This window comes from Cygnus atratus, chromosome 1 (genome assembly GCF_013377495.2).
Source record: "Cygnus atratus isolate AKBS03 ecotype Queensland, Australia chromosome 1, CAtr_DNAZoo_HiC_assembly, whole genome shotgun sequence".
Classification (NCBI taxonomy): domain Eukaryota; kingdom Metazoa; phylum Chordata; class Aves; order Anseriformes; family Anatidae; genus Cygnus; species Cygnus atratus.
The window spans coordinates 76,790,044-76,811,319 of record NC_066362.1 but is presented as its reverse complement, the minus strand read 5'-3'; the positions used below and the strand labels follow the sequence as shown (position 1 = coordinate 76,811,319).

Genomic DNA, 21,276 nt, shown 5'->3' with positions numbered 1-21,276 from the left:
AATATGTTAAACTTGTGGTTAGACTATAGGATCTATGGAGCCATTTGTACCTTTAAATCTGTAAAACAAAATTTTATCTCGCGTAATGGAAGGAGAGAATTATGAGTTCTGCTCAGTGTCAGGACAAGATCTAGGCAGCTGTAAAGCTTCTGTTTCAACAGCTTCCTTTAGAACCACAAAAAAGTTTTTTGTTGTCTACCCCACAGCCAATAGTAAGACTTAAACGCTATGTGGCAGAGAATGACTGATTTCTTCTTCCGTTGTTCTTAACCATGTCCTGACTCTAACAGACAGGACTGTAATGCAATAGGGATACTCTGCTTAAAGAAAAATCAGTCTTCCCTCTGTAAAATGTCTATGCTTAAGTAGTTCATGTAACACATAGCCATGTATGAAAATCTCATATATGAAAAACTCATAAGAACAGAGGAGAAATATAAAAGTTTGCAGATTACTACACAGATACATGAAAAGCAAGAATAAGCACCAAACGTGTTTCACTTATCTGGTCTGGATCTGGCCTGCATTCTCATTTATCTTCCTAACACAAATGATAGAAATCTGTTACAAAAAGTGGCCAGGTAACTTCTTTTATGTTTCAAATAATGTGCCTGTCCAAGCACAGCTAACAGCTCTGTGCACTACCAGGCTGTACTGGGTCTGGCTGGGAAGCAGCCATCTTTCTTCAGATAAGCTCCTGTGGTGCTCAGCTTCCTTTCTACCAACCCGTTTTTTCCTGTAGCGTTTTATGGCTCCTGTCTAATAACTTGCAACTGACTGTGAGCTGAAAGTGACACTTTGGCCATAGCCTTAATATAAGCTAGGCTGGGGGCACTGCAGAAGGGCTGTGGGGCTCAGCTCAGTGCTGTGAGGAGTCTGAAGCTGTGCAAGGGAGTGAGGAGTGGGCTTGTAACTGGGTATGGGTGCTGCCAATCAACTGGGCATGAGGAAACAGTCCCAATCCTCCACCATGACAAAAAATAACAAGTCCTTGATAACCAGTCACATCGTGTTTGTGTTTATCACAGGCTCCTCTCAGCTGCTATAGAGGTGCCCCTTCTTGGAAACAGGTTGTTGTTTCCTGTGACCTTTTGCCCACAGATAGGAGCCTTGCTACAACATAAGGTCTGTACTGCTGATATGGGCCCAGCAGTGAGGTGGCTATCAGGTCTCCATGCTGTCGGCATGAATGATACCACCTAACTGATAGGGTGCAGCTCAAGGGCCCATGGAGCAGCCTCCTTAGGTCAGGGAGAGGTAACACCGGGGTTGGCACCAGTTGATCACTGCCTGGCTTCCTCCTGGGACAAGACAGGTGCTTGCAGAGTTGCTCAGTGGGCTGGATGGAGGGATAGTAAAGCCAAGACTGACAGCCAGACTTATGCTGCTGTCTGGCAATGTTTCAGCTGGCCCTTGGTTGCCAGGAGGACATGGATAAATGAGATGTGGTGCAATGGGGCTGTCAGATGTCCTGAGTGAGGCTCTCTGCAAACTCCTCACACAACATGCGGACTTTGAGGCCTCCAGCCCCTGGGGGCCAAGGTGTACTTCGCTCTGGCATTTTATGAGCCTGAGGTTTCCAGTCCATGCCCTCAGATGCAAACTGCACTGCTTCTTACCTCGGTATCCCCAGATCATTTGGGTCAGACCCACCAGAGTGCTGGCACAGGGTGCAACAGGTTGCTTGTGGAGCACTGTCTCACTGTAGATATGGACACAAGGGTTCCTCATCCCCTTAATACACTCCCACCAGTTTTGGACCAAAAGACTTCACTGAGGTAGATGTGGTTAGCTCAGCTGCTGGTTCTCTCAACTGCTGGATTTAATAACAGTATGTGAGTTGACAGGGTAGCATTTGCCATCAGTCCTCCTAGCTCTGGTTTTTGTGTGTGCAGTGATGCTCCACAGGGTGTTGATCTCTGTAGGACATACCTCTCAAAGGCTTTTTTGCTGAAATTTTACTGTTTCCTTATAGAATACTTTAACCTACTATTGAATGTGTACTTCAAATATCAGGCAAGTTTCTCTGTAGTCATGCTAACAAATGAAAACAGAAATAGTTGGCATCACATAAATGTGTGTACTACCAGTAACAGGGTGACTCATAAGTTTCTGTTATTTAATCCTACCCCAGTAAGCCTGAATATTAGATACGACAATAAAGATAAACAGAAGATAAACAACACCTCCAGGACCTCTCCTGTCACCCTGGGGATCTGGGAAATTCTCAAAGCCACCCTAACAGACAAATACTTGCCAGGGAGACCAGTCGCCTGGCTGAGCCTCCCTGCACGTTACACAGCTTCATCTCTATTACCTCAATGAAGGAATGAAGGTTCAAATCTTCATTTGCTTTTCTTTCTTTCATGTTTTTTTGTTTTTTTTGCCCCTCCCCCCTCTCCCCCTATGTCTTTGTTGTGTATGTGTTTACCCCTTGAAGGCGAACCATCACATGCCATTGCAGGACAGGAGCTGGTGTAGTGGCTGTCACCTTGCAGCCATGGTGTTTGCCTGCAATCTCTCCAAAAGATACAGATCTGATGGCTGCCCTGTTATTATTAGCTGTATCAGTTGCGGCTGTGGCACAGAATATCCTTGGGCAATGACGCATTGTGAAAAGGTTCAAAGGAGGACAGTGAACTTTATAATCTGACATGCTGTAAAAAAAAAAAATGACTCTGCACAAATGGTTGACCTTCTTCACAGTATACCTAAATGTGGGTGTAGCCACTACAGATAGCAAACTTCTGAAATCAGAGTTGTTAAATCATTGTACATGATTAGTATTGACCTATGGGACAATGAAGGAGGGCTTCTCTGCCCACATGCAAGAGTTCAGGCACTGTGAGAAAGCATACCAGGCAGAGAATCTGCTGCTGGAAATGCAAAGCAATGTAATGCCCATGTGGGTGAAGTGCTTTTGGCTAAGCCATACCTCTTGACAGCTGGGATTATCTCAGAGTAAACTGATGGTCAGTGACTAAAGCTCATCAGTCCTGATGTGCTCTGGTCAGCCCTATGCCCACTCTGCACCCAAATGCTTCTTTGAAAGTGGAACCAGGGTTTGTTTCCTAAACTGGTGACATCTAGGCACTGAGGTGCCAGAATTTCCCAATCAGTTTAAACACTCACACTGTAATTAACATTTCAAAGGCTGTCTCTATTGAATAGTCACTGACTATAAGTTTAAAAGAAGAAAGCTATAGCATCAAAACAAGTAGGGATGGCATTCATTGCAATTCTGCAATACGGGAAAGCAAAGAATGGACATAGTGAGCCCTACAGAATGGCTGTGGGGTTCAGATGATTGGGGAGGTACAGAAAATAAGCTGGAGATGAATGGAAATGGAACTATAAAGAAGATGGAGATGGAACTATGTAGTTTGTCCACAGCAGTGGATTCCCTAGCTGAAATTCTATGTTGGAAGTCAGCCTTGCATTCATAGGACCAGCAGCTGTGTTTGTCTTCGGCAATGAAATAGTCTTAGAAGATTTCATTTCTTCATCATTGTTGCAGAGCCCGCGTACAAATTTTACATAGATGCACAGGGACAATCTTTACAGGCATAAATTCCTACTAGTTTCAAGTGATTGGTACATCTGGTAGAGAATTAGAGCAACAAAATGCAATGACAAGCAATGTCACTTTTAACTCTCCATTTGCTATTCAATATGACAAGATTAAAATATTGGATGGATTTAGGGCATTTTAAAAATGAGAAAGTTGATGCTCAACACTGCTACCTAAAACATTCAGAACCCTGTGGATGTGCTTCCAGATTCTGACTCAGGTAACCAACACATTTAACTGCATATTTTCCACAATGTTACTATTTCTTCTAGTACATGCTGCCTGAGATATGTTTGGAGGGGAACATTACTGTGATTCGCCTCAGTTGAGAAATCTGCAGTTGAAGGAGATGCACACACTACTGTCTTTCATCAAACAGAAAAGAGAATGTTGAACCTGAAGTGGAGGTAACAGGGTAAACACAGTTACAAAACAGTCAATTTTATTTGAGTTATTTAAGACTTCAGAAAGCAGTCACTCACCAGGGCAAGGATACAGATGGGAGAAGGTAAGAAGGAGGTAGAAGGAACTGGAATGAAGCAGCCCAGAAATGCAGTGTCCACCTACCAAGCGGTATTTTCCTTAAACCAGAGAGAAAGGCCAAACTCGAAATTTAAGATTGCTCTTCCGCTAGCAAATCTCTGTGAAACCTGCTGGTAAAATGTGTGCTCCATCTGCACCCATAGCAGGGCCAGAGAACAGGACAAGGACAACGTGCTATTGAAAGAAGTTCCTTAGAGCCCGTGGCAGAGATCTACACAACAGACACAGAAATTCTTCAGGATTAGCTTGCCATGCCTGTGTTTATCTGGTTCAAAACGTGTCAGTTGTAGTCTACATTCTGTGTTGTAATACAGACAAAGAAGACAGCAAAAGTGGGTTGGAGGACTTGGTATGGCATTCTTTAAACCCTTTCTACTACGCTAACTTTGAAAACAGAAGTTTGTGCCCAGTCCTGCAAGGAGCTGAGTACTCTTTTTCCTTAGCTCATTGCAGTTCAGGATACTGCACTCTTTCAGGGACAGGCCCTATTTTCCAAGCGTAGACAGGGTGTGAGAAGGAGCAGCAATTTCAGTTTGCCTCCCCTGGATTTACATTATGGGTGCTGAAAACAGAAACTAGTGTCAGAAGTAATTTAGATGAGGTAATAGAATTGGAATTTTCCTTGCTACTGTATTGCTTCTGTTTTACACCTTGGCCATTTCATTTGTGAATGATTAATTAGGCTCCAAGTGATTAGATTAGGGAAATGTGCTGACTCAGAAGATAATAGGAATGTATGAAGAAATGAAAGGGACAAGGCATGGTAAATATGCAATGTATTTTACAGTGAACTGTTTTTGGCTACATCAGGGTAATAGTTCTCTTAACCTGCACTAAATGCATATGGCTGGAACCACAACTGTAAAACAAACCTCTGAAATCTCTCTGAAATTCAGACTAATCCACAGAAGCAGGATTCATTATGTCTCCAGATATACCTAGTGCACCTGAAGTACCTGAAATGAAGTCTGTTGACAGAGGATAGACTTTTAAGGAATTAGCCCATAAAATATGAAACAATGGTAACTTAGGTCTTCAGATCGGGAAGTAAAGAGAAAAATGTTGAGTTTGTCACTACTAAGAGATCCTGCGAATTCTGCCTGTGCATCAGTGTCCTTGTGTTTCTTGTATCCTCTTTTTTTTTTTTCCTGCAGAAAGAGCTAGAAACATTATGCAGAGGCCCATCCAATGCTCCATCTTCCTCAGAAATAAAAGTATATATTCAAAGCAGCTAGCTAGAGATGTCCCAAAGACTGACTCAATTACCTCCTGAACGATTCCTGTCTCCCCTCATTGCTAGTAATAGAAAACATGTCCCCAGAGCATATTTGACATGATTTTGATCCTCACCTGGCCCTGCATAACTGACTTTTCTGAGGACAAAGGGCACATTTTTCAGGCTGTAGCTGTTTAAGGGCAGCTTTATAGATGAGACAGTTGAAAATATCAAGGCTTGCTGACTTCACATTTCTTTGACTAGTAGACTGGCAATACTGCCAAGAAAGAAAAGCAAATCACTCCTGTTATACTGATTTTTCTGGAAATTGGATTAGAAATAAGCATGTACAGAAGCTGATAGCTGTCCTTCCTCCTTGCCTGTAATCTCAATAGGTCAAGTATTGGAAGGACATCTCCATCATTAACTTCTTACCCTGTAGTCAGCTGGTAGTCAGCTTATGACTAAACCTATGTTATTATTTATGATAAAACAAAAACCATGACCTTGAGAAATTTTCAAAGGACTACTTTATTTTAAAACAAGATTTGCATACAGGTTTTAAAGTCGATTTGAATACACTGAAGGACCTCAGTGGAATATCTTGTAGGAGGTTTTCAATAGGAATAATGAAGCCACTGGCTGCCTGGGGAAAAGAATGTAAAGACAAGTGAAGCTCTGTTTACAAATGTTTTTCTTATCCCATGAGATTTTGAGACCTAAATGAAAAAAAAAAATCCAGTGAAAAATCAAAGTCTGAAGGTTCTGGAATCACACCACCCTAAAAAAAATCAATTAGTAACAATGGAAATGAAAATTGAGATATTAAGCATTTCAAAATATTTTGATTCAAACCAGAGCTATTTATTTTAATATGATACACTTATATTTCAGGTTGAAAAACATTAATGGTGATTTCTACAGATTCAAAATTTTTCAAAAAACACATTTCATAATGAGCAATGAATTGAGAACTATGTCTTTCCTGCAAGTATCTTTTTTTAAAAAAATATTATTATTATGATTATATTACAATTATGCATTTTCCGTGGAAAGATTTTGAAATCTTCAACCATTTCTAGTCATGCAACATGTAGGATACAACCCAATGTGAAACATCTGTTTAAAATTTGTGATTTTTTTTTCTGTACTCCTCTTATGGAGATAGCTGACAGCTTAAAAAAATGATTGTGCTTCAGAAGTTCCTCTGTTTTTAAGAAGCCTCAGGCTGAAATTCTGAAATGTTTTGAAAACTGGTTTCTTGACATCACATAATTGAAGCATTGGGAATCAGCTTGCACTTTTGAACATTTAGGCCACTGCATATTTCATAAAATGAAAATCCAAAATATTTCAATCACATAAAATAAGATACTGCTTCCATGGAAGTATAACTTGTTCATTAATCACATTAAGCAAATTTTATGGCAACACAAAATGGTCAGTCTTGGCATTTTCCACAATTACTATACTTTAACTATCACCCCCTTTCTTTATCTGGAAAGCTAATAAATGACAAATGATACACATTTTTGATGACTCTGCATTTCAGTTATTTATGAAATTACCTCTAACATTTCAGTTTCCTTTATCAGCTAACTAGAAAAATCAATATCTGATAGGGACTTCATCATGCACAACAAAGTATAAAAGCATAAGGTTTGTATTGCTGGTTTCAGTTTGTTACTTCAAACCATCTGACTTAGAGGTGACTCTTAAATCCTCTTGTCATTTCACTGGTATCTGATTTGCAGGAATCGAAGACTTAAGCAAACATGTCCAACCCCAGTGAGACAGAACTAATTCATATGTTTAAGGGGATTCCCTTTACCACCAGGTCTTCTCTAGAACTCTTAAAATCCTTGGATACTTTTGATGCTAGGGAAGATGATGTCCTTTTGGGTTCCTATCCCAAATCTGGTAAGTTCTACTTTTAGATGTTAATTGCAAGACGTTTCAATTGTTTGTTTTGTGTTCTCTGCTTAACTTACTTGTGAAGTACCTGTGTGCAAGAAACAGGGAAGGGTGTTTGAATATGTGAGAATGTTATTCTCTCAGGAAGTGTTTAAATTACCACCAAAATACAAATCATTTGTCTAAATTTTGATTCTTTAATTGAAAATAATCTCAGGTGTTTTCATACTGGAAAGCAAGTAGATATTTCTTTCTCATAAGCAAAATCTATACTTGAAGGATGTGCCAGAGGACTTCCTACATTTAATTATGAACAAGGCAAGAGTTGAATTAGGTTATTTGTATGGCCCTTGCCTGCAGATTTATTCATTTCTTCTTCCCTCTCACCCAGACTCTGTCTCACACACATACCAAAGAGGAAGCTCAGTTACTTTCCAAATATATAGACTCAATTTACTATAAGAATACAGAACAAAACAAAACAGATTATTCTAAAACAAATAATAAAAACAATATAACCACCTGCTGACAAGCAGTCTGAATTTTATACCTTAGCTAATGAATTTGTTTCAATACAAATATTAACACTTTGCATAGAGTTACTTTGTACTTCAGCAACAACACTATCTTTTCAGTATTTATACATCTAGAGCCAATGGGATTATACAGTTATGTAGTTTCTTGAATCTGGAGGTGTAGAGGTTTTGAGGTGTTTTTTAGAAGGTGGTTTTCTGTGTGTGCTAGAAAGCTGTTCCCGTACGCAAACTGCATGTTTCATGTATCTTCTCAGTAACAAATCTTCCTTGTTTTCCTTCATTCTTCCTTTTTTTTTTTTTTTTCTCCTTAAAAATAATTTTCTGAAGGCACACACTGGCTGGCAGGAGTTATAACAAAGCTTTACAATACTCCAATTACACTAACATCTCCCATTGAATATGGAGATGTTTCCAGACTGGAGGAACTGAATAAACTCTCATCAAAGAGAATCATCCCAACGCACTTGGACTACAACATGTTGCCTTCAAATTTTAAGAATAAAAACTGCAAGGTAAGGCAAAAATTTATAAAAGCAGTAAGATATTTTGTGTCTATTAGGAATCTAGTTTGTCTTGTTAATCCTTAAACGATATTAAATGACTTACAGTTTCCAGAAGTGGTTTGCTGTGAATTTTGGAGACACAGCTAACCAGCAGTTGAAGGCAGCATGAGCAGAGGCTTGGGCTAAAAACTGGGTTCTGCTCCTGCCCTACTGTTCCCACTGGGTGATTTGTATGTTAGGCACCACAAAAAATGCAACCCTAGGATCTTTCAATATTATTAGGGACTGGAGGGTGGTGTGTGTGTATCATGGCTCCATTTCCTAGTGACTGGAGGGTTTGTTTAGAAAGCAGTTATCTGGGGTATTTATGGAATGTTCTGGGGGTGAATGTACCCTGCCCCTCCTATTGAAGCTTTTTCAAGACCCTATATTGAAATAGTGCCAAACAGAGGTGAATTCAAATGTAGGAGGAGGATTCAGATTGGGGGTCAACCCATGCTGATGTGGGAGGTCTATAAATAATCAGCTCTGGGCCTCAGATTTTATGTTAAAAGTTCAGAGTTTCAGGATTACATAGATACAGACTTTTGGGACAACACTAATTTCAGTGAAAGGCCAAAATTAACATTTGCAGATGTCCTGTGAATGTTAAGAAGTAAACAGTTTTTTATATATCAGATATATGAGGTAGTTTAATTCATGAGTTAAAACGAATCAGCCTCTTTCACAAAATGTAAACATTACCCATCTGTAGGAAACACACCTCTGCCCACAAGGTTTTGATTGCTGACCACTGCTCTCTTCTGCCTAAAAAGGGACAAATGCATTTCTGTCTTTATGACATGGTGTCCAGTGGAAGAATCCCAAAGGAAAGGGTTTTGACACTGCAAACTGCCTATGAAAATGCCACATTTATGCACACAGCTCCTCTAAAATAAAGGAATAACATTATCACTAATAACCATATCATCTTCATTTACAGATGATCTACATCAGCAGAAATCCAAAAGATACTGCAGTTTCTATGTATCATTACTACAGAGAGAATCCACACCTTCCCACTGTTGATACCTGGACTGCTTTCTTTGACTTGTTCTTAGAAGGAGATGGTAAGGATAAGTGTTATGTTTTATCCCTGCAGTTTGTATTATCTGATCATGCACAGAAAGTGTTAACAAATGCAAACTGTGTGAAAACTCCTTGTTGAACTCCTAATTTATATAGCCTTAGATTTATTATTTTTTCAAGGTAAATTCTAATGCTAAACCAAAAAAGAACAAATAATAAGATGCTATCTTCAGCCCTGTGAGGAGACATTTTGACAAGTAGTTGCATTCTTTCAGCACAACTGTTCTTTGCAGGTTGCTGTCCTCTGACACACCTGTTAAAAACATATTCTCATAGCCAAGTTGCAGGTTTCATCTCTTCCCACACACACTCTGAAAACCCCAACAATTTGTTGGTTATGATGCAGGTTTCCCTGTGGTAAAACATTTCCAACCTTGCCTCATGAGCCATGCTAATAGCCCGCTTTACACCAAGAACTCATGTTTAAACCTTGATAGCAAAGGAATGTGCACACAGCTCCTTCCAAGCAGACAAAAAGGCAGCTGGGATCACTGCAGCCACCTCCTGTCCTTGGTGGGCAGTCTGGTGGGGTAGACACTGTCTGAAGGTGCCCAGAGAGCAGAGCTCCACTGCCCTGCCGAAAGGTGGGCGGCACAGAGGGAGACCATCCCCAGGCTGCACAGACAGCCACGCTTGCAGGCTTACTGCCTTTTCTGATCTTGAAAGTAGACTTGTGTGGTCCTTCAAAGGAAGTCTAGGTGCTTTCACAAAGTGCTCCTGCACACACTAAGTGCCCTTGCACACACTCTGCCTGGTTGTTGTCTTAGTCGTGGGGTCCAAAGACCAAGGTGAGTGACACATGAGTGAGATTTGTGTGAATGGCAGTGGTGGCATGGAAGCTGACAGGAGGACTGTGTTCCAGGTATCCACTCCCATTTTTAGTGTTTTATTACTCCTTTGAGGACTTGTTCCTGCTATACAACCACAATGATGATAACAGCAACAATGATAGATGGCCTTGAAAAATTTGAAAGAAAAGTGCCAGTGCAGTCACCGTGAGCTTACATCAAAGCTCCAGAAGTCACTTTGAATTTTCTTCTGCCTTGTAGATCTTGTGTTCCTCATTCAGAGCAACCCTAAGGCACATGCATAAATGATGTGCAGGATCTTGGCTTGTTTAGTAACACCTCTGAACATTCAACAGTGAAAAAAGAAAAGAGGATTGTCTCAAATTTTAAAACATCTCCCATTTGTCTGTAAACTAGTAGCCTTCTGCTGTTTCCTGCATGCTTATGCATGGCATAAGAAGATAATTATGTGGTTGCAGCAGAAATTTATCTGAGAGGTGATACTGGGAGAGAGGTTGTCATTTTTGCTCTTAATAGAAATGTATGATGTTTGTGCTGCTTGGTTCAGATCCTTTAGTACTCTTGCAGAGTTATTTCAGTTGAGAACAAAGGCAAGGACACCCAGAGACAACTTATGCTGTCACTAGAGTCTCCAAGACTGTTTGCTATACCCCCAGAGCCAAAAGGGTCACTGACTTTCAGCTATTGGAAACAGGATTGCTCACTCATATAGCGAGAACCCACAGAGAAAGAACTAAATGACTTGGGGACAGCTGAGACAATGATGATCTAGTCTAAGAGCTTACAGGACCTAAAAGTCATCACTGTTATCACTGTCCTTTTTTTTTTTTTTTTCCAATTTTTATTTTTCAATTTTTATTTTTATTTTAAATGGAAAAAAATAGGTTCTTTGGATACCTGCCTTGATGAATATGTTCTTTCCCTGCTAGAAACAGGAAAGAAAAGCAGTGGAAACTCCAAATTTATGTGTAGACAGTGGAATTCTGGAGATCTGTCCATTTCTTGCACAGATGTGGACTGGGGGAAAGCAGGTGCATTTGTTGGCCACATTCCTGGTGTGGCTAAGCAGGCTTTAATTGGACACTGTGGTGCACATGTGCCCTGCAGTTAGACAGGATTTTACGTGTAGGAGGTGGCTACAGACTGGAGCATTCAGCAAAATACCTAAATACATCCTGAGGTTTATAACCAAAATGATGCCCTTTACAACATTAAAATATTATACCTTTCTGGTAGCAGCATAAAGCAAGGTCAAAGTTACGGAGAAGGCTGGATGTGACTGCTCTGTCTATCCCTTTCTTAATGGCCTGGAGGATGCTTTCAACTCAGCTGTCAATCTTGTCTTTCAACCAGAAGGGTCAGAACTGCTTTTCTTTTAAAATAAAACTCAAGTTTAGCTGTCCTCCTGTAGTTCAGCAAATGGAGCATTTAGACAAAAGAAGTACTATGAGTCAATTATAAAACTGTAGGTTACCTGTGTAGTTGTCTGAATGATGTATTTCTATAGTAACTTCTTCATTTAATCAACTCTTCCTTGACTTTTTAAAGTATATAAATTTCTCCTCTACTAGCAACAGTATGCACCATTTAACAGACTCATTTTATTCCCTAGTGTGATATTTATATTTATGATACATTTATTTCCTAGTTTATTTTCCTAGTCTTTATGTCTGTGACCATGAACATGCAGATATTTGCTCAGATACTCAGATCTCATTGTGCCCATACATTTTCTTTCTTTACTGGCCTATTCCTAGATTTGGAGACTCTTTCCCCTAGAGAATTATATCTCAGAAAAGTTTCTGCATCTCTTTTACAAAAACAAAGTCCAACAGGAATGGTAATATTTTTGGATGGTAAACTTGAGTCACTTCACAGAGAGAATTGAATCAGATTTAGAGGAATATGGGGTACATACCAAGAAGGGATCATTCCCCTAAGTGTGTGAGATACAGAGTTATTTATGAATCAAATTTATACGAATCTATATGGGTTTTCTTTTCAGTTGTCTGTGGATCTTGGTTTGATCATTTCCTAAGTTGGGAAGAACATAAAAATGACAAAAATATCCTGTTTTTGTTCTATGAAGACATGAAGAAGGTAAATATGCTCTCTGTTCTTATTTCAGAATGCTTTACTTTTAAATTGACATAATTAAAATATCAAGTAGCAAATTCTAATGAAGAGGAACAAATAAGAAAATGTGAATGGGCATATTTTATATTTGCATAGGACTTTTTGTCTTGAAACACATAAATACTTAAATAATTCAGACTACACAAGTTATGCAAGTCTTAAATCGTGTGAGTGTTGCATTTCATAGATGCATGAGTGGGTCATATATTACATGATTTTCCCCAGCTACAGAAAGAATTTTAAATTCCTGGTCCTTGGTCCTATAGAAAAATTAACCAAGAACATCTATTGAGGTCCACACGTTAACCTGTTATGCCTGACATTTCAGGTGAAATTTTCAGAAAGTGATATAAAACAACAGAACTACTCATGGTCAGTGGGAACAGTGTGCCCAGTAAAGAAGAAAATTAGAGGCTGGGGGTGGAGGTAGGAAAAAAGATTTGACAAAGGGAAATTATTATGCAGAAACAGCTTTGCTACTCTTAAACAACAACAAAACCTCTAATACCAAATATACTTTAGCTTTCAGAGAATTATTATTTTGTTACGAAGCAAACACTTTTTTTTCCAGTGTTTCCATTAAAATAGTTCTGTTTATTTTTGGCAATTCCACTATGAGGAATTCCAAGTCCATTTTGGATCTGGAATCACTTGTGAGATCTCTAGATATGGCACCTCCAACAAAATAAGCTCCTTACACAGAGACTGAGCTTTGAGTATTTCTGTTCCCAGTGAAATCATTCTGAGAAACAGAAAAACAAACTGGGAGTTTACCTGGCCATGTAATTCTATATGATTGCACATACAGGGCATTTACTCATTTCTGTGAGTATGAATAAGAGGGGAATCAGGTTTACTGTATCTGTCATGTATACAGTCCAAAGACTTGTTTAGCTTTGCTAGAAAGCAAATAAATGGGACAAACCTGTTATGTAATAAAAATAATAATTTCCATATCAACTGAAAGTCTGATAATCAGCTCAGAAATTTAAAAAGCTTATTCTTCTTGTATCTCAGGATCTCCCTAAGATTGTGAAGGAAATCAGCGTGTTCCTGGACATAGACATCAGTGATGATGATATCCAAGACATCTGCAAGAAGTCATCCTTCTCAGAGATGAAAAACGACACTGAAAAAGAAAACAGTGACCCCAGTCACACGGTCTGTGCCCTGACATCCAACAGGAAGCTGATTTTCAGAAAAGGTACATTCACTGTTCCTGGCTTAATATAGCAGCACCAACCAGGACCTATTCAGAGGCAGCAGCCTGGGTCTCTCCCTGCCTCTGATGATGTTTTGGGTCCACCCTAGGAAGCAGTAACAGGATTTTCCAATCTGAAGCCCCCTTAAAAAACACTTTCTATTTTCTCTGGTTGCAAATGCATGCATGTGCTAGAAAAACATGAAAGGGTCTTAAACAACAGTTTAACTGTTGCTCCATATGAGCTTTGCAGCCGAAAGGAAAGCTTCATGAAACATTGCTGTTTATCTGCCTATTTGTATCTAAAAGTTTACACTCAGTCTCTCACAAGCCCCAGAGTCTCCTCTCAAATCACCAGTGAAGGTCATTTAGTTTGCAAGAGTGGAAAAGAGCTAGACACATTCCTTCTGAAGGAGTCTGCTGGTAGCCTTTATCCTCTGTACTCCCTGTTATCTTACTGAAATGTTCCCAAAAAGAAATATGCTGACCATGACAGCAAAAGAATGGATGACTCAACCACTGGGTGACCTAAGAGGTCGCCTTAAGGCCTTGGCCAAACTGGAATCTGCACTAAAATCTTCGACAGTACTTAGCTTGAATGTGACTTAAAAATACCTCAAGGAGCTGTTTTCTTGTTACTGATGTTTCAGAAGCTTCTTCAGATTACAATAATAACTAAATCAAAGCCATCATGTTTAGATTGATTTTCATTATTTTTAATTATTTTTTGAACAATCATTGACAATTCAAAAATTAGGGTTATTTCAATTAAGAAAAACTTGTTCTCAATTATAAATAGGGAAACTACATTTCACTAATTCAGCAGAATGTTTTTACCAATGAGCTGAAGTAAATGCCAGAATACAATGTCAGGAAAAAAACAAACCAAAACAAAACAACCTGCAACAACAAAAACAGATATAGCTTTCTAAGTCAGTGATTTTTGACAAATCTATGCTGAAAAACTTGAAGAATTTCAACATTTTTATTTCCAAGTAGTTTCTGTGCAAATCCAGAGGTTTTAGCAAACTTCAATCAGCTTACAGTAGACTTTTGTGTATATGTATATATATATATAAAATAATAATTATTATTATTCGGGCTTTCTTTTCTTTTCCTTGCTATCCAGAATACTATTTAGTCAACTGCCTTGAGATGATGCACACTTCTTTAGAGGGTGCACATGAGGGGAAATTTTGAGCATTTTCTCATTGAAATATACCAGTTAAAAAACAAACAAACAAACAAACAAACAAAAATCATGTTTGCTCAAACTTCTGATGACTTGGATAACTGTTGAAACACTTGTATAGACACATACAATAGAACACGAATGTGCATAGTCACCCAGAAGTAGTTAACTGACCTCTTAAGTGGTGGGACATCTCATCTGTAGAAAGCCCTAAAAATTAGGAGCAGGTGTGAGGGTGGGGTTCATGTGATCAAGTCACTCCGGTTTCCTTTTTTATGAGTCTTCTTTACTTGGTAGAGAGACGTAGCTGCCTTTTCGGCATAACTCATTTGATGAGTTTTAGATGTTGACTAGGATGAGATGAATTTCAGCCAGGAAGCAAACATTTCCCTCTTCTGACTTTGAAAGAGCTTAAATGGAGACCTTTAACTGCAAACACCTAGGTGAGGCAAGATGCCTCTCTGCCAAGATGACCAAGAGCTCTATTTCCATCTTGGAAACCTGCTGCTCTTCATGTACCACTTAGTGTTGTTGGCATTGTCAGGTGACACACAATGAGAAACAGTCTGAGGCGTTAATAGCCTTTATGGATGATGATTCAGCTGTTTCCATCAGAGTCTCACCAGACTGATAAAATGATTATGACCTATTACAGAGACTATGGTTGATGACACAGGAATAATTTATGCCATCTGCAGCATTAATAAAACTAGTCTGCCTTTAAAATGTTTTCAGCACTATATATTGCTAGCCTCAATCTTATTTTTCTGCCCCTGCTCTTCTAGGTACTGTTGGTGATTGGAAGAACCATTTCACTCAGAAACAGAACTTAAAGTTTGAGGAAATATTTAATGAGAAAATGAAGCTCAGCAAAATGGCAAAAAGTCTCACCTATGAATTCTGATTCCACAGGCAGAACAATACTCAATTATCAAATTACAAATACAGAGAGAGCAACTGGTGGGAAATTCTGGATGGGGGCTAATAGACTGTAAAAGTTAAAAAAAGTTCAGCACTGCTCTTGGAACTGATGCCTCGAAGATGGAAGCAGCACTGACTGATCACGTTCATTTAGCTTGTTTACATAAATTTACCTCAGGTATCAGCCTTACATTTCACCTAGTCAAACAGTAGAAGTGTGAAGAAGGATTGTGAGATGGAGGTTTGAGGACAGGACTGAACTCCAATATCAGAGGGCAGATTTATGTTGTTTTACAGTTAGGTGTCAGACTAATTTTTCTACAACCGAATCTACTTTATCATTTATTTATTTTTATTTTATTTTGCTCTAGAGTGATATGAATGGAATTCTTAGATCTGGTTTAGGAATTTTACCTAAGATGTTCTTACCTGAGATGTTTTCTTCACTCAGAGGGTGGAGAGGCACAGGCACAGGTTGCCCAGCTGTGAATGCCCCATCCCTGGAGGTGTTCAAGATCAGGTTGGATGGGGCTTTGGGCAACCTGGTGTAGTTGGTGGCATCCCTGCCCAAGGCAGGGGGGTTGGAACTGGATGGTCTTTAAGGCCCCTTCCGACCCAAACCTTTCTATGATAACATGTTAAGAAAAAAAATAAATCCACTAATACACTGTATATTTAAAAAATCTAAAAACAGATCATCAGAAAATGACCAAAGACTTGACTTCAGATTCAACCCATTCTCATCTACCGTGATTTGGAAAGTGCCTGTCTTATCAGACTTTATTATCGATACTGAAATTGAAAACTGTAGCAGTACATTTGAAGATTTGCAGTGAGGTTTGTTTCCTTCTTTCCTTCTTTTTCTTTCTTTCTTTCTTTCTTTCTTTCTTTCTTTCACAATGCATAGGTTTTGTTGTAATTTATTTCTGGGTTGTATTGTATAATATTTGTGTTTTAAATGTAAGTGATATAAATTCATTCAGATTTTTGTACCATATGTTGGGAAACTATAAAAGTTTTTTTCATTTGACTTTCTCCCTGCAAAATTCCTATTTCCAGTGTTTTGAGTTTCCATTTAACTTCACAGCCCTTGTGCAATAGAATTCAACAGTTCCAGTGTAGCAAATAAACCAGTACTTGGAGACAGTTTAATCTGAGTGAGACATATTTACCCTGCTCTGATAAGACAGGTTTTCTAAGAACTAGCTGTCCGTGTTCACATCCTAGGGACTGTTCTAGGAACACAGTGAAGATATTTCTTCTGATTTACTGCATGATGTGTTTTCTGTCCACACCTTCAATTTGCCTTGCAGGCTAGCATTAAGTACTCTTCTCTCGAACTAGTTTTTCCCAACCACATAATTACAACACATCAACAGGCAGAGAAAACAGCAAAAACTGACTGAAAATAAACTAATGCAGACAAGCACTGTTGCTCTGCTGTGATTCCTGTGTGTTTTGCAGGCACATGTCTGTAAGGCAAGCTCATCCTCTGGCTGAGCTGTTTCTGAAAAGTCGTGATATGACCTTATTGATAGTGAATATAGGTGCTCTCTCCAGCCACACTAGCTACACAGCCCTTTTGTTTAATACCTTACTTCTGCAAGCTGACATCAATGCCAACTGTTTGTGCATCTGCACAAATGATACAGGAAGTTACATACTGAGGATATAAATAAGAGAAAAGCCTATGCAACAGCAGTCTCTTGCCATTTACCAATTCAACCCAAATCAAGAGAGATGCTGCTCTGAGCACTGTTTTATGCAAATCACCCTTTTGGAAACCAGATGCTTGTTTGTGTTGCTTTGCTCCTCTGACACTAAAATCTTTTGCACTCTAAAATGCCACGAATCATTGTTGTCCGTGGATGCCTTTCAGGTATCCTTCTTCCAGTATAAATGAGTGGCAAGAGATCAGTTAATGAAGATGCTTGAACACTTTACTTAAAGATTTACACTTTCCATCCCTTTGACTATGGAAAACAAAACAAAACAAAACAAACAACAAAGCACACAACAACAACAAATGGTCCTTGGGCAAATGAATGTTGCAAGTAAGTTTATTAACTGAGTTAGGCAATTATATCTAAAGGTGCTATGCAAGGTCCCAAAAGAAGCCCCCAAAAATGTAATGGGAATAGCACTGTTAGCAGAACTGCTCAGTCACAGACAAAGGCCCAAAAAAAAACCTTCCCCCTATCTAAATTCAAGATCTGAAAAGGAGAAGCAAGAAAATCCAAACACCATGTCACATAATTAACTGAAGGGAAGGAAAGCAACAGAAAAGAGAAGGAAGGCTTTCAGTTTAGGCTGGCAGAACAAGGCAGCGGGAGGCACACTAATTTGAACTGTTTTACACAGCATTTGTATGTGTGCTCAGCATATCAAACTGTGCACGAAGAAATGATATGTGAACACAACACATGGATCAGTGAGGGAGTCAAAGCATATAGCCCTGAACTGGCTGAAGGAATGCCATTAGCATAGAAGGTAATGAGTAGTTTGCCAGCTGTCTGACCTCCAGCATTGCATTGCAGAGTTAAATGGACTTTCAAAATTAAGTTTCTTTCAGTAATACCTTATACTTATACGACACTTTTCATCTCCAGGTGCTTTAATTATGGCATTACTCAAGTCAGACAATGCAGCCAGCCTTGATGTAGAGTGCAACAGCTAGCTGGCCATGAGTGATAGCCTATGAAAGCAAGCTGCTTCTGCTGGTAGAACTACTGCTTAGCAGGTCATCCCCAGGCATAACAGGCTGCCTTGTGCAGTGCAGCAAAACTGGCCTATGTCAGAGGTCTGGAATATTAGGCTGGGCACTTACCAAAGGATGGGGCATGTGTTTGTAGCTACTGGCAACCAGGGTCTGCCAGCAGTTGCTATGCCTACCATTTCTTACATCCTCTTTCTTCTTGCTCTTCCCACTGTGCTGCTATTCCCACTCCTCTTCCTATGGCTGTAGCATCCCACCACCATCAAGAGAGATTCAAACTGAATTTTTCAAGGAATTGTCAATCTGGTTCCACAGGGCATTTTGGCCAGCTGTGGAGATGTTCTAAAATCTTCAAAACTTCCATAGTAAGATGTTGTAAAAAAATTCTCTTCCATTTGTTTTTCTTTTTCTTTTTCTTCTCTTTTTCTTTCTTTCTCTCTTTCTTTCTTTCTTCCTTCCTTTCTTTCTTTTTCTTTCTCTTTCCTTCCTTCCTTCCTTTTTCTTTCTCTTTCTGCCTGCCTTCCTGCCTTCCCTGCCTTCCCGCCTTTCTTTCCCTTTCCTTTCCTTTCCTTTCCTTTCCTTTCCTTTCCTTTCCTTTCCTTTCCTTTCCTTTCCTTTCCTTTCCTTTCCTTTCCTTTCCTTTCCTTTTTTCTTTTTTCTTTTCCCCTGTGTAATTTAAAACTTTTGGAAAAAGAGAGAAATAGGAAAATACTGGTCCAAAATGTACCTAGACCACAGCAATACTAGATCTGGAAGAAACAAAACCCTGTGCAATCTCCGTTACAGTAAATGGATACAATATTGCTTCCTATTCAGGTAATATATTTCACCAGAGAAGACTGATTCTCAAGACTGATTTAATTAGTGAGGACAGCATTAAAAATTTATGCCATTAGAGCTGGGTTGTGAGGATTCTACCTGCTCTTGTCAAAGTTAGCCTGCTTTGCTTGCTACCTCAGACTTACCTGGCCTTTGGGTCAGGTGAAAATGAGAGCAAGAGTATTTGAATGACTAAAACACTTAAGAGGGAGAAGAACACATGGATTCCATGCCTTTTTTCAAAGACATTTTCCTTAGAAACATCACACAATTATCTTTCAAAGTAGTTCTCAAAAAGAGCTGCTTGTGCTGCCAGACTTTCATTCACATTAGATCTGATACGAGGAGTTTGATGCCTAAAGCAGTTTCTTGGAGGAAAACAGTCTGGTGAGGAATCTCTTGGAATAGCTTCAGGAACATCTTGTACAAAAGGCAAGTGAGCCTGAGGAAAGGTGGGGGTTTGAATGGGAAGAGTGGGAGTGGAGAGAAGGGCTGGAGATCAGTTGGCGGGTTTGTGCACTGGGTCTAAATACAGCAGAAGTGCTCAAGAGATCAACATGAGGGCTTACATGTATTCATCTGTCACCTAGAAGAGAAAACATTGAGGACCAGGAGGAATTTCCATGGGGTTTTCTTCACTGCCAGCCGACAAGAGAGGAGAGACAGTCACAAATCACAGACAAAGAGCCAGTGGTGCTCCTGCTGTGAAGACCCAGTGGGAACGGGAAGGGAGAAATCAAGCCTGACAGAAAGGCTTGTGGGGATGAAGGTGATTGCTGCAAGATGATGTTCAGAGAGGGAGAAAAGGACTGTAAGTGGCTGTGCCACTCCCACCAGTTCCAGCCTCACAGGTGCCCACCATTGACTTCATTTTTGAAGAGACCAGCAACCACAAGAGGTGATTCTGCGGTGACTTTTCTATTAACTTTGATAGAAGATAGTCCTCTTTTTCCCCTGACTCTGCCTGTCTTGCATGCCACAGGGGACGAACTGTACTAAGGGAGAGTGAAACATGGCGGGGCTGTGTGGCTCCCTAGGAAGCCGCTTCCACCAGGCCAAGCATAGAGGAGTGGCGGCACCTTGTGGCCCAGACAGAGAGCGAGCAAGAACCTCTGACAGCTGCTCAAGTGAGAAACAGCGACAGAAAAGCACGAAGGCACAAATTGCTTTGCCATGCCTCTTTTTGGATTCTGTCGAAATCGGTCCCACAGGCCAACGCTAAGTGGAGAAATGGCGGTCTTGGGAACCGACTGCAGACCCTGAGTGCCAGAGACCTGTCTGCTCTCTGCCGGTAAACAGGGAAGCAGCAAGGAACATAAACGTTTGTTCCTCATGTACATACACTGACTGCAGTGTCTGAGCTGCAAAGCTCTGCACCAGAATTGAGTGTTCATTTTCACAGGATGTTCTGAAGCTCAAAAGCAGAAATGGGCTGTGAAGAGAATCAGACAGAGGCTTGAGGGGAACAGGCCTGTTTTCCAGGTACCTAATTACAGTCCTTGTGCACAGTCTGCTTAAAACGTCCTTCATTTCTGATTGCCAGCATCTGCCAGGATCTGGGGATGACCAGCCTGCACCACTGAGAATTTATGAGCAGACACAAAGATGGAATGGTGGGGGCATGACACGCTGCAGATATGTAAGCAAATATTAATGGCCAGGAGCAAAAAAGCAGATTTTCCTTTTCTGTCTGCAAGGCCTTTCATTACAAAAAAGGACAACTGGTGTCTGTTGTTTGTCATTTAAGACCTTGGTAAACTACTTAGACCTAATCCAATAGCCAGGTAGGTATCAGTATGCTGCTCAAACAGCAGTTACTTGCCTACCTCTTTAGGAGGCATGAGGAATTTAATCAGTCTACAGCATTGCCTGCCAGCTAAATTAAGGATTTACCTACATTACAATAGGAAAAAGTGCCATAGCAGGACTGTTGTGGTTTAACCCCAGCAGGCAGCTGAGCACAATCTAGCCTCTCGCTCTTTCTCCCCAGGTGGGATGGAGAGAGAATTGGAGAGGTGAAAGTATGAGAACTCCTAGGCTGAGATAAAGACAGCTCACTGGGCAAAGAACA

At 39.9% G+C, this 21,276-nt stretch overlaps 1 protein-coding gene across 1 annotated transcript; it reads left to right on the top strand.

The window, feature by feature from the left end:
* Positions 1 to 7,105: 7,105 nt before the first annotated feature.
* Positions 7,106 to 15,653, top strand: LOC118245124 (sulfotransferase 6B1-like). The gene is made up of 6 exons (XM_035540804.1): positions 7,106 to 7,250; positions 8,108 to 8,292; positions 9,266 to 9,392; positions 12,226 to 12,320; positions 13,374 to 13,560; positions 15,535 to 15,653. Exons 1-6 carry the CDS (start codon positions 7,106 to 7,108, stop codon positions 15,651 to 15,653), a joined length of 858 nt encoding a protein of 285 aa, XP_035396697.1.
* The last annotated feature ends 5,623 nt before the right edge of the window (positions 15,654 to 21,276 follow it).

Coding starts and splice junctions, on each gene's coding strand:
- LOC118245124 (XM_035540804.1), top strand. CDS start 7,106: ATGTCCAACCCCAGTGAGACAGAACTAATTCATATGTTTAAGGGGATT. Junction 8,293..9,265: donor TTAAGAATAAAAACTGCAAG/GTAAGGCAAAAA, acceptor CTTCATTTACAG/ATGATCTACATCAGCAGAAA. Junction 9,393..12,225: donor CTTGTTCTTAGAAGGAGATG/GTAAGGATAAGT, acceptor TTTTCTTTTCAG/TTGTCTGTGGATCTTGGTTT.